Here is a 12,795-nt window from a genome sequence, read left to right as displayed (position 1 = left end):
AAAGACGCATCCAAATATATGATACAATATATGATACAAATCTCATTCGGTTCAATTAGTATTGAAAAAACACGAATTATCCGCAAATATCAATGTTATTGGAAATTTGCGTATTTTGAGATCTTACCGACAACATTGTACCGCTTGAAGCACGCACATTATACTAACAGATCATATTCATACATAGGTTATATCGAGTCAATTCTTTCTCTCGCTCACCATTAAACATTCAAGAATCAGTCGGTGTGCGATCTTTCCTACGAGGATCTACGGGATAGGTACGCGGGACGCGAGTCTTGTATAAATAAACTTTGTTTTTTTTTACTTCGCAGCGGAGCGTCCTCCTTCCTGCGCAAAACACACGAGCGGCGCAGCGTCGCGACGTCATCGAACGGTGCTGCCACGGCGTCGCGCGGCCGCCGACGGCGGTAGCGCGTCGCGCCGAATCGGGCGCGCTCGGCCGTCTTCGGCCGCGCTCGGATTATCTCGCGCTCGGCTACGGCGAGAGGATCGTCAGTTACTCTTCGGCGCTCGTGCAGAGGAGTCCGTACGCATACGATCAGGGGTTTCGCCGGTCCCTTACGGAATATAATCTCGTAAGTGTTATCCCGTGGTTCTTCTGATTCGGTGACGTGCAGTCCGGAGCGATCGTGCGTGCTATCGCGATCTCGTAGTGACCCGAGAGAGAGAGAGAGAGAGGGGGAGAAAGAGGAGAAGAGGGAGGCCGGCGTCCATCTCTCGGAGAGAGACAAGCCGGTACGTGTCGAAGCGACAGATAGAGGGAGAGAGAAGGAGAGACGGTCTCGCGTGTGTGTTTCCCGTTAGTGAATGCACGGGGTTGTTTCGGCGAAATATCGTACGGAGCCAGGACGCGACAACAAGGACGACGATCCTCGCCGGCATTTTGACGTTGCTTTTCCCGCGTTTCTCCACCTACCTTCGTGTGTGATGGATACTGTCGTAAGCGTAGCGTGCACGCGACGTCAGCAGACAGATCGTCGAGCCGCGCGAGTCATGTCGCCGTCGCAGTGAATTTTCATCTGGGTAGCGTGCTTCTCCCGGCGATGGTACAGCCTCGACAATAACGACGACAATCGACGACAGCGCAACTTTTTTCCTCGACTCTGTGCGCGCGCGAGAGAGGAGGAGAAAGAGGGAGCCATCTTTCAAACGCGTTGTGCGCGCGACTTCACGCCGGTGCGGAAATCGGCTCGCTCTCCTCGCGCGATCGGGACAGCCGTCGAAGCGAAGACGTTATCGTCCAGGGAGGGGGAAGACCTCTCACTCATGATACGCACGTGCGCTCGCCGCTACCTGCTGTATTTACGCGCGTACATGCGTGCCGAGTCGTCGTCGTGAGTAGCCGCGGAGTTCGCGGAGTGAATCGAGTTGATTTATCATCGTGTTGCGAGCGTTCGCGCCGGGGCTCGCCGTGTCAGTTTGTCACTTGTTGGTTGGTTGCTTGATTGGATTTGCTCTTTGCTGCTCGGCGCCCGGCCGCCGCTTGTCCACCTGCGAGAGGAGGCCGAAGCGGAGGGACCTTCGTAGTCGCGCGTAGCCATGGATACGCTCCTACCGAGCGGCAATATATTTCGAGAGCTGCAGGACATACACGACACCGGATATTTCTCGGCCCAGCCGTCGCTCGAGGATCACTGGCAACAGGTAAGAGTGCACGTATTTATCCTACTTATATCGAGGAATGTCGGTGGCTTTGTTGGTCCGTCATTTTTAAGAAATGTCCCATTGGAAATAATGCTGATGACGGATCGTATGTATTCTTAGATAAAAGTATATTTACGGCTATTGTTATTTGTGTTTTCAAATTATAAATTTGAAAATAAATATTAATTACGTTAATTAAAAAATTAATTTTCAAATGTACACTACTTGTGTCAATCGTATTCGGTCTGTTTCTAGAGATGTCAAGTGTACGAAGTAATTTGTAGTTGATCTTTTTTTACGCGCGCGTTGAAGGAAATTGATCTGACGTAATTTAAGCGTGTCGAATTAAGATGTTGCATGCAATAATACAGTGCCACGTGCCAACAATGTCACTAATGTGTCATAGAATACTGACATCCAGCCCTCGCTATTTGACCGTTGTCGAATGTTTCTGTTTATTACCCTCTTTAAGGGACAAAAGGACCGAGGGTTCGCAGGTATATTCACACTGTTCGCTCGTCATTCATTCACTAGCACCGGCCTTTAAACAGCCGGTCACTGGCGCCGGTTAGATTCGTTTGGGAGTAGTACGGTTGTGGTTAGTGATCTTTGACCTTCTCATTGCGGTCGGGGTCAAACGCTCGCGCGTGAAAGAACATTTACGTACGTGAAATGGAAATTGTCGCATCGATGCTCTAGCTCGTGAGATTTGCTAGTTGCAAAATTGTAGATGACGATGGATGACGGACGCGATGACCTGCGACCTTTGCGTTCTCTGTCAGGTGTTACATTTGTCAAAATGCGAAAATTTGCGAGCAAGAAATTGCAATAACGCAAGAATGATGAGATTCCTCGATGAAAATCCGTCCTTGCGACGCGATAAATTTCACATCGTCACGTATATGTTTATAATTAATATCTAAATTAAATTAAATTCCATGGGATATTAAATCGGTGGAAAATTAATCGAGGGATACAAAAGTTTGTCGTATTTTTATGCTGTCGCTTATGAAATAGTGTTTCCGATATTTTTTTTTCCTAAAAAGGAAATATACATTCTTTGGAATGTGTCGAGAATTTTAACGATGCGATAAATTGCTTCGTCATATATGTATATCTAATATCTACATTAAAATACAATCAAGAGATAAAATCAATGGAAAATCCATACAAAGTTTTTGTATCTTTCTATTGTTGTTTTTAAAATAGTCTCTCTGATATATTTTCTTGAAAGAAAAATACATATATTTTTACATATATTTTTAATTGTGAAATAATGTGTCGAGAATCTTATGCGACAAATTTGCATCGTCATATTAATTATACTAATTATAAACATATACATTTACTTTTTATAATTAATATCTAAATTGAAATTCAAAAGTAAAATAAAATAACACGGAAAATTAATCGAGGAATACAAAGTTTTTCGCATTTTTATATTTTGCTTATAAAGTATAATATTTCTGATATTTTTCTAAATAGAAAATATACATATACATTTTGGAAAAATATGTCAAAAATTTTGATGTGACAAATTTCGTATCGTCATCTATATAATGTATAATTAATATCTACATTAAAATTCAATTAAGGAAAATAAAATAAATGAGAAATTAATCGAGGAGCACAAAGTTTTCAAGTATCTTTCTATTGTCGCTTACAAAATAGCGTCTGATATTTTTGTCTGGAGTAGAAAATACACATACTTTTAATCGCGGAATAAAGTTGGAGAGCGTCTGAGCGTCCACTTGTTTCGTACATCGTCGGGAGTTCGCGGAACTCGCCTGATATCGATCGCGCTCGGCGTGCAGCGTATTTCCATCATTGAAAAAGCAGCTGGTTCGTCAAAATCGCTCGTCGACGACGTTCGTGATTTTCACGCACGCCCGAGTATTCGTCCCGATGCTTAATTGTCGCGTGCCGAGGATCATCTGACGGCCAATCGACCGTTAGAAAAATAAGAGGGACGTTACGTTTATACACATTGTCGGGGAGATTCACCGAGATATCGATTGCGCATCGTGCACGGCGTATTTCCGGAATTGAAAAAGCATCCGGTCCGTCGAAATCTAGTTGCCCACTCGGAGGCCGAGAGTAGAGTGCATTTTTTTTTTTTACCGCGCCACGCCAATGTGGTAATAGTATATCGCAAACGCTTTTTCAGATTCCGTTTCTCCGCGAAAAAATACGACCGACGTTCGTGATCCGTTTAACCCTTTTATTTGGCAGCGTTACCCTCGAACGGCATCGATTTGTATCGCTTATACAGAGCGAGCAAACGAGTTTCCTTTGTTCGTAATCCGATGAAATTATTTTCTAGATTCCGAGATTTTGGATAAAAATTCCAAGAATTATCTATCCATCGCAAAATTGAAATTAAGGAATTGCATTTTAATTTTAATTCAATTTCCTTATCCTGAAATTTACACTTCTCTTTAGAACGACAATTTATATGGGATCAAAGGCAATTTTAATTAAACATTTTTTTTAACTATTATATTTAATTCGATATACGCCGATACGAATATTTGCTGATATATACATTTTTTTACAGCTGTATAAATCGAACGTTGCAAAGCCTGTGTGGAAAATAATACAATTTTAATATAACCGACCGCGCACACGGTGGTCTTGAACGATTAATTTTGTTTGTAGCATGATGGAAATGCCAGAAAAAGTAAAATGTTGATAAATATCTTCTTTGCGTGTACCCCCTTTGTATAATTTGCATACTGCAGCGAGTCACAGCTCTCTCCCGGTTGCGAGCGAACAAGAGTGTATGCGCGTCGCAAAAAAATTTTGATCGATCGCTTGGCACGATCGTACATTCGACTCGCTCTCGCTCGATTACGATTGGCGAGTTGCCTAATTGAATGTCTCGAAGCTTTTCCAGCGGAAAACCGCTGGCGGATGAGGCGTTTCCCCTTGTTTGTCATTAATTACTTGATCGCTTGACCGAGTGCCGCTTATCACTGTCGGTCGCGAGCTCGTGTGAAAAAGCACGTATGGAAGATGCGGGACAGAGGGAGCGGGAGGGGGAGGAGGGCTAAAACAATACACACGACGCCCTCGATATTTCGCGTAACCGCGCGATCATGCGAGGCATATGGCATCGACGCGCGGGTGTCGAGCGTGCCCGATAATGCGATTTGACAGGTGCTTCGTCGCGCGTTTTTTTTCTTTTTTTTTTTTTTTGTATTTTCAACTTTACACGATCTCGTCCGTCAAACTGTTTCGACGTCGGTTTATATCTCTACAAACGCGACAAATCGGCCCGCAATCTCCCCCTCCGCCCCGTAACTAACTACGTTCCATGGGGAATGTAATTTGCAATTATTTCTCTTTTAGAGAATGCTCGCTAAACAAATATCGCTACAGGGAGATTACTGTATTTGTAGGTATATATTTGAAAATTAGGATAAACGATTATTTTGAATGACTTTTTGAATGGCTTTGTTTTTTATTATATTTTATATCGAGCAGTGATTTTCTCTTTCGTCAAAAATTTGGAGATCGTTATAAGTGTGTGAAAAATTTAAATATTTCAACCATCATTTTAAAAAATTTTTAACATTTATATCTAGAAATATGTAAAATGGTGAAATTCTATTTGCGTGACGAATATGTGCTCCTATTTCGCTAGTAAAATCGCCATAAATTTAATCACACAATTATTTATATTATTTATTTTTTCATTTCACGTTATTATTTAATTATTTAATTATTTTACATATAAATCCTTAATTGAGTTTTATCGGTTTATACTTGACAGCGATATGAGACTGTGTCTCTGGTGGCTTTTTTCACTTCTCAATATCGATTTGTCACCACAAAAAGGCTTGTAATTGCATACGATTGTTTTAAATGCATGCAGCAGTGCAGTTCGTATCGAATTTAACATTGCGGAAATTATTACTCAGCCTGAGAGACAGTTCTGTAGCTGCGGAAGATACGCCAACGCGCGTTTCCCCTGTCGTTACTGATATCATGGATTCCCCACGCGACGAGAACATTTATTCGCAGTAATCGTCGGAACCTACGCTTTTTTTACATGAATTTTTTATTTCTTTTTTCTTTGGAAAAAATACACATGCGGGAAAAATTTTCAGAAAATCTAATATTATCGCTGTTATCATTCGTGTTTCTCGTATTTTGTATTCGTATCAAAATGACAATTTTAAATATTTAGAAAAGATATATATAAAAAAAATGATATTTTATCAAATATTTTAAAATAAAAATATTTAAAAAGACAAGATTATAAAAATAAAAAATTGCGAGATTTATCTCGGAGTATTGGTTTTAATTATTAGAAAAAAAAGTGCAAAATTTGCGACGTTACGATCTTGTAATAAAACATTCAGTACAGATGACGGTACTGCGAGGATCACGTTGAAGCGGAGATTGTCGATATACATCGAAATTCAATATTTATATCATAATAGCGTTCGTGCCCGGCTCAGTACTCGATACGACTCTCTGTCATAGACAGATATGCCGTGAATTAAAATTTCCTCCTTTTTGAGAGAGGCACTATTTGCAATATCCCAGATTGGATTCCGGCGCCACTCGGCAAGTCGCGCCGATTGTTTTCCACGATTTGCGATTTACCGAGCCAAAAAGCGTATCCACTGCACGTCGATGAAAACCACGCGCTTCACCTTCGCCCCAAATAAATACGTTTACTGTTTATCGGAAGGCGCGCGTACGCGATATAATCGTCTTCGTAACGATCCGGTCGTGCAACTTTTGCATTTTACGACTAAAATACGTGCGAAAGCTTTAGTGTTCCTAGACAGAAACCGGTACCAACGTACATCGGCGCAATTTATATGCCACTGACGCTCGCGGCATTAGCGATATTTTTTTCCCCCCTTTTTATCTCCCTCCTCGTTCCTCCTTCCCCATTTCCCTCCATCCCGCGCCTTCTTTCGCACTCGACGAGTTAGCATCTTCACTTCTCGTATCGCATTACGACACACTTTACTCATGTGATACTTTACGGTCTTCGCACAGTATATATGTACACGTGTTTCACAATTCTTCCTGCGTATATTCTTTTCTAGTATCACGACGATCGATTATCAATCAATCGCAATTTATCTACAACTAATTATTTAACGTTTAAATGCTCCGATATCATTCAGTCAAGTCGTACATGTTATTTCACGTTTTCAATTTTTCCACATTTATGGAAATCAAACTAAATAATCGATTTATTTTTTCGACATTGACATTGGAAGCAATGACTTTTAACCGATTTTCACGAGTTAAAAATACATGACATTGATGTTTACTAATTTTACAAACATTAAACTTGCGCAACAATTAATAAATTCGACGCAGGTTTATTTCATTCAAAAAGATATATAAAGTTTCGAAATAATTTTCCCGATATTTCCGGTACAACGCTTGCCAGCGGAGCACACAATTTTATTTGAGCACCGAAAAATTAAAATAACGTGCCGGATTTGTTTTTATTCGTCGTTAGATTACCGAGTATTAATATTTTCCACGCCAAAGTGTGATATCGATTGATTTTTATTTAAAATTAAATACAAAGACTTCCGATCTCTTTAGCGATCTCGGGAGAGTAAATTAATAAAAATTAATTAAGTTTGATTTTGACGATAATAATAATTCTGAATGACATTTCATGTACGACTTGCCGACATTTAATCTTTATGGCATGGCAAGTTCTTGCATATTCCTTCGACAAGATGCACTTCAGGAAGTCGAGTGCATCGATTAGCACTAGTGCTTCGATCGGTGTTCGAGAAGAATGCAAAAGACTACGGCTGCCTTGAAACGAGCGAGCGAGTCGATCAAGTTTCAAAGTTTTTTGCTCTCTCTTCTTTCCTTCTCTTTGTATATAATTTATCTCTAATATAGGGTGTGAAATAATCATATTATTTTACATTGAAATATCTCGAATTGGTAGGAAGGAGAATTTACCCCTCAGCTGTATAAGTTTACTTAGTTTTAAAGACTTTAAAACTCTTATCATTGTAAGGATTTCGAAATTTAATACTGAGCAAAATCCATATTTGGGACATAAGTTGCCGTTTTTTTATAAATTTATAAATTATTCTCTTCAATTTTATTCGAATTTTCTCTTTTTTATCTTTATATTTTAAGGATGTTTTGTATGTACAATCTCAGTAAAAAGTAGCTGAAAATCAATATTGACGAATATCCACTTTTGGTGTATTTTGAGTATGAGAATTTGAATATGAGAAATTGTGTATTACAATTTGATCTTAGCTACAGTGCAGAGATGTCTTTTTTAATATTTATTGCGTTTTTATTGAAATATTCCAAATTTTGTTAATCGAAATGATTAACTTTTGGCAGAGAATTTCGCCTTGTGACAGATACATGGCTAACTTCATTGAATTATATTTAATATCTTTTTATCCACTTAGTACTTGGATAATATTATTTGACCAAATATTTCCTCTGTCTATCTAAACTTTTGCAAATTTTAAACAAATTCTGAATATTATTTCCATGTGTTTTTGTCATTTGAATCGACGTGGTTATACGTTTCCCATAAGAACACATGTTAATTCGGTGCAAATTAAAATCCTTATAATTTGTGAACACTTTAGTAAATCAATTTAAAAATTGTACTGAAGATTCTAAACATTTGTAAAGACATTCTGTACAATTTTTATTAAATTCTCAATATTTTGAAAATAGATACAAAACATCCTTAATGTATTTCCTATCTATTCGAATATGCGAATGTTCAAAGATATTTTCGAAGAGACTGACGTAACTCTTTTGTCTCCAATTGATACACGTATGGTTTCGCTTCTGGCTCTCGTCTTCCTTTCTCGCCTTTCTGTGTCTTGCGTTGCTCCCGCGTTTGCGCCGCGAATACAGGCGATGATGCAAAAAACAATAGTCCGCGTGTACAATAGGCCGCGATGTGAGTGATGCGAAAGAATGCCACATTCTGGTTCGCGTGGCATTGTTAACCTTGGAAACGATGCAATCTTCTCCTCGAACTTGTATATCTTCTCCATCGACGACACTTGCGTCAAATCTGCAGACTTGACACCTAGCGTCGATTGTCGATTCTGCAGTGTTGCTTCCGTCACGAGGCCAAGCATTGTAATAAATGTGTCATCGACCTGTGAAACAAATAGCTTCCATTTGAAATATTCCGTCATATTCTTTTCTCGATATATCATTTTTCAAATGCGATATCTTTGAGTGGTATTGAATAATCTGAATTCAATTGGGTCGACGTATCGATGTGGCTAATAAAAGTGATGCTTTATATACGCACTGAGAAAAAAATCTGGTTGTATTAATTAGAATTCTGGTAGATTCAATCAGTATGTCTGTTGGATAAAATAAATTATTTTAAGTTCAGTTTGTTAGAAATTAAACTGATAAGCAATGATGCAAGATGAGGATGCAGCTCAAACACACACAATCAGAGAGCTAGCGTCCTCTTTCTCGCACTGCTCGTAAGAGAAAAAAAATATACTTTGGATTTAATGTTAATACTAGTTCTTTATATACATTTCATGGCAAATATTGAATACGAGTAAAGTTAAGAGTGGCTCGCCGCCAGTGGCAAGCAAAGAAATTAATGTAACAAAAAATTTTATACATCCAACCAGAAAATATTAACTAAATTCTTATAGTAAAATCTATTAAATCTATTCTAGTTATAAAAAATCGAATTTTATCATGATAACTAGAAATTCTTGTTTGATTTAATCAAAATGCCTTCAATTATATACGTCTTGTTAATACGATCAAACGATTTTTCTCAGTGCGGACACAAAATCCTGCATAAAATTTTTTTAAAATTCTTGCTTTATTTCAAGGATGTTACGAAATTATACATATTGTCGATCAATATAATAATACACGCGCATAAACTATCAAATTTAATCTAAATAATTATTTTTGCTGCGCGAAATTAAAATTTAAAGAGCAATATTGGAAGGAAGGAAATGATTATTCTCATCGAAACGCGTGCGTGGAATGTTGTTGCGTCGTGGACACCAGTGGTAGTTGATAACTTTGCTCGTCCAATGCTCCCTTTCCCCTTTCGCGAATGTCGACAGCGGCAGGTCCGGTTGGAACGCGGCGACGACGGTTATTTCTGAGTTTCTGCTAGTGCGCTCACTGCCGAGGCATTCGCATTTTATGTATCACGTGTGTGCCAGAACAAGATCATCGTCGTCGTCGGCTTGGCCGTTTGCGCGATTCATCCGGGGAGCTGTACGCGCGACGCGTTCCCTCGTTCATCATAAGCGGTGAGAGGTCAGCTGGCGAGATGGATCTATTAACCCCACCATCATTTTACGAGCGGAGGTTGATGAGGAGATAATTTCGAATTCGCACGCGCGCAACCGGACGCGTCTTCCTCGGCTAGATTGCCGAGTATTTATCATTATCGGATACCGTAAAGCTTATCGTATAGCGTTATACCGCGCGGATAATCGAACCTCCATCTCGGGAATTTATTACCGTACATGTGTGCGGCTAATAAAAGTATCAGCGTAAAGCAGATATGTCGAACGATAGCCCGGGCTATCGTTGGACGGACAGATGGACCAGAACTAGACGAGAACGGCAGATAAGGCTCCCAGGAGGTGGGAGGGAGGATGCACGTACGTTTAATCTTGCGATCCGGGTCGCCGAGGTCGACGATAAAGTGCTAGAACCGGAAATGCGGGAAGGCGACCACGAGACAAGTACGCGTTTTCGTCGAGAAAGGCAGACAGAGGAAGATAGAGACAGAAAGAGAGAGAGAGAGAGAGAGAGAAAGGGATGGAAGAAACATCGGGAAAGCTGGGCGAAAAAGACGATACGAGGTGATCAAACCGGTCGTTCGGTTCCAAAGCCGCGCGATAGAGATTACGTGTTCTAAAGAGACGCAACCTGGTATGCCTCGAGAGAGGGAATCCATACCTTTCATTTCCAATTAAGATTTACTATCTCGTACGCACGCTATCACCATCGCGCGGTTCGAGGCGTCTTTCAATATTTTTGGATTGCGCGAGCACGAATTTGAACGCTTCTGTGAACGCTCTCGGAAAATTATCGCCGAGATATTTACAAACAAAACAATATATTTGAGACAACAAAGCATGACTTATCTAATGTATAATAATGTATTATACGCGAGTTTTGTGAGAGTTCATTTTAAACTTTCGAGATCCAACTCTTAACCTTCAACTTTTAATTCGATGTTCTGGAATTTTCACAATGTGTATTATTATACAAAAAGTAGCATAATACGTAGTTATAAAAATTATAACATTTCGTATGGAAGATAAAATTTTTAGAAATAATGAGAAAAGTTTTTACAGATAATTTCCTATAGAAATGACAAATTTCTCGCGCATAAAGATATTTCAAAGCTATTAAAGACTAAATATATTAGTTGGGTTAATTTGAGTATGCAAAACTTTGCGCTAATTCATCAAGACGATTAAATGTGACGTATGTTGCTCGATTCAAATATAATCCTATCGGACAACTATCGGATTTTCGATGTGTACCCTTCATCTTGGAGCGTGTCCCATTGATTTTGTCATCGGCGAAATTTAAATAGAAGCGGTGTTCGATGATGAAGAACTCGAGTGCAAACAGACGGTAGTTCTCCGTTAATAGTTGACCATTTCGATGGCGAAGGATTCGTCCAGCGGATAGTCACGCTCGAATTAACGAGCTTTGCGCGAAACGGCTTCGCAGGCCGCGAAAGGACGAGTGCCGGAGGGAGGGGGGAGGGGGAGGGGGAGAAAGAGGAACGAGGAGGGAAGGGACTGACGCAAAAGCGAAAAGAGAAACAAAGGACCGATAAAAACAAATTGGTCCTCCTCCCGGCGTTTGTCCATTGTGCCCCATCGCGTCGGTTCGACAAATTTTGCGGTTCTTCCGCAAAATGTTCCGCAAATACACACACTCACGTATATACATTGAAATGCACATATTTGCGCATTACACGTAAGGAATCTTGTTGAAATTTATCGAGGATCATGCGCATGGCGCGTCATTATCGGTCATTTGCTGAATGCGCGTGCAAACGCGATGATACGTCTCGTTGATAAATGCTGATGAGTATGAATTAAATCGATCGTACGGCTTTAGGAGGATGTGTATTTCACAGATATCGTTCTGAAAGAGATATGAAACCGTCTCATTTTGGCTTATCTTATCGCGATGCCACTATTTTATGGGATTTTTTGTCGAAATTGTTTCATTTCTTTGATTTTATCAGACATACAGACGATTTGCATAACTGCAATTATCTATTTTTAGTTTATCGTTTTGATTACGTAATATTGCGAATCTTTTTAGAATGATGGCTTTTTTCAAACAGACATTCTATTTACAATTTAATTTATTGCTCGTAAGAGTTTCGTTCGTTTAAGACTCTATTTTTAAGATTTATTGATTATTCACGCAATGTTGTAAAAATAGCAAATTGCTTTATCAAAGCATAACTATGTTATATCTGAGGGAATTACAATTCGTGTGTTGGCGGCGTCGAGTACAGAAACGTTTCCTTCGTTTCTGGCTTGAAAATCGCATACAGCGGTTATGATGATCGCTTCGGTGAGCCCGATCCTTGCATTGTTCCGCATTCGCGTACTTTGCATTGAATAGCAACGAGTGAGAAAACTATAGGGACTACAAATGGGATCGCATTATTGTTGTCTCGTGATCTTTCTTGCTGTTCCACTTTTATTAATGAATTATAACGTTTCGCTAACAAATCGCGGCTAAATATCTCGTAACCGCTCTTAAACGGCTTAATCAGTTTATCACACGTATATTTATCGTCTGGATGTTGCGTGCATCGTGCTCGCATGGTGTAATGAATATGCGCGTGTTACTGGCAAAATTTCAGATATCCATACATATATGCGCGCGAATTTCATTAATTACAAGTTCAATCTCGCGTATATACTAGTGTATATAAAGTCGACCCATGTGATTTTTTCGTCCAAATCTCCATACCCTCGCCGAATATATTTGCATGTCCTTTCGGCTCTCGGCGCGCGGATATATCGCGCTTTGCATTTTTGCATTCTCCGTGACATGTATTTTACATTCCGCGCTTTGTCCGTCGTATAAAAGAATATTAAGGAT

General features: G+C 39.7%; 1 protein-coding gene across 1 annotated transcript in view; it reads left to right on the top strand.

Annotated features, from left to right (window-relative positions):
* Positions 1–528: 528 nt before the first annotated feature.
* Positions 529–12,795, top strand: part of LOC105248927 (Krueppel-like factor 6) — a 332,350-nt gene continuing 320,083 nt past the window's right edge. Inside the window, exon 1 of the mRNA XM_011254008.3 lies at positions 529–1,665. Within this exon, the coding sequence (XP_011252310.1) occupies positions 1,561–1,665 (105 nt within the window). The 5' untranslated portion in view covers positions 529–1,560. The remainder of the gene's footprint in view (positions 1,666–12,795) is intronic.

This window comes from Camponotus floridanus, unplaced genomic scaffold (genome assembly GCF_003227725.1).
Source record: "Camponotus floridanus strain SB8 unplaced genomic scaffold, Cflo_v7.5 scaffold50, whole genome shotgun sequence".
In the NCBI taxonomy this organism is placed as follows: Eukaryota; Metazoa; Arthropoda; class Insecta; order Hymenoptera; family Formicidae; genus Camponotus; species Camponotus floridanus.
Note: the sequence above shows the minus strand (reverse complement) of the source record. Positions and strands in the feature narration are given on the sequence as shown.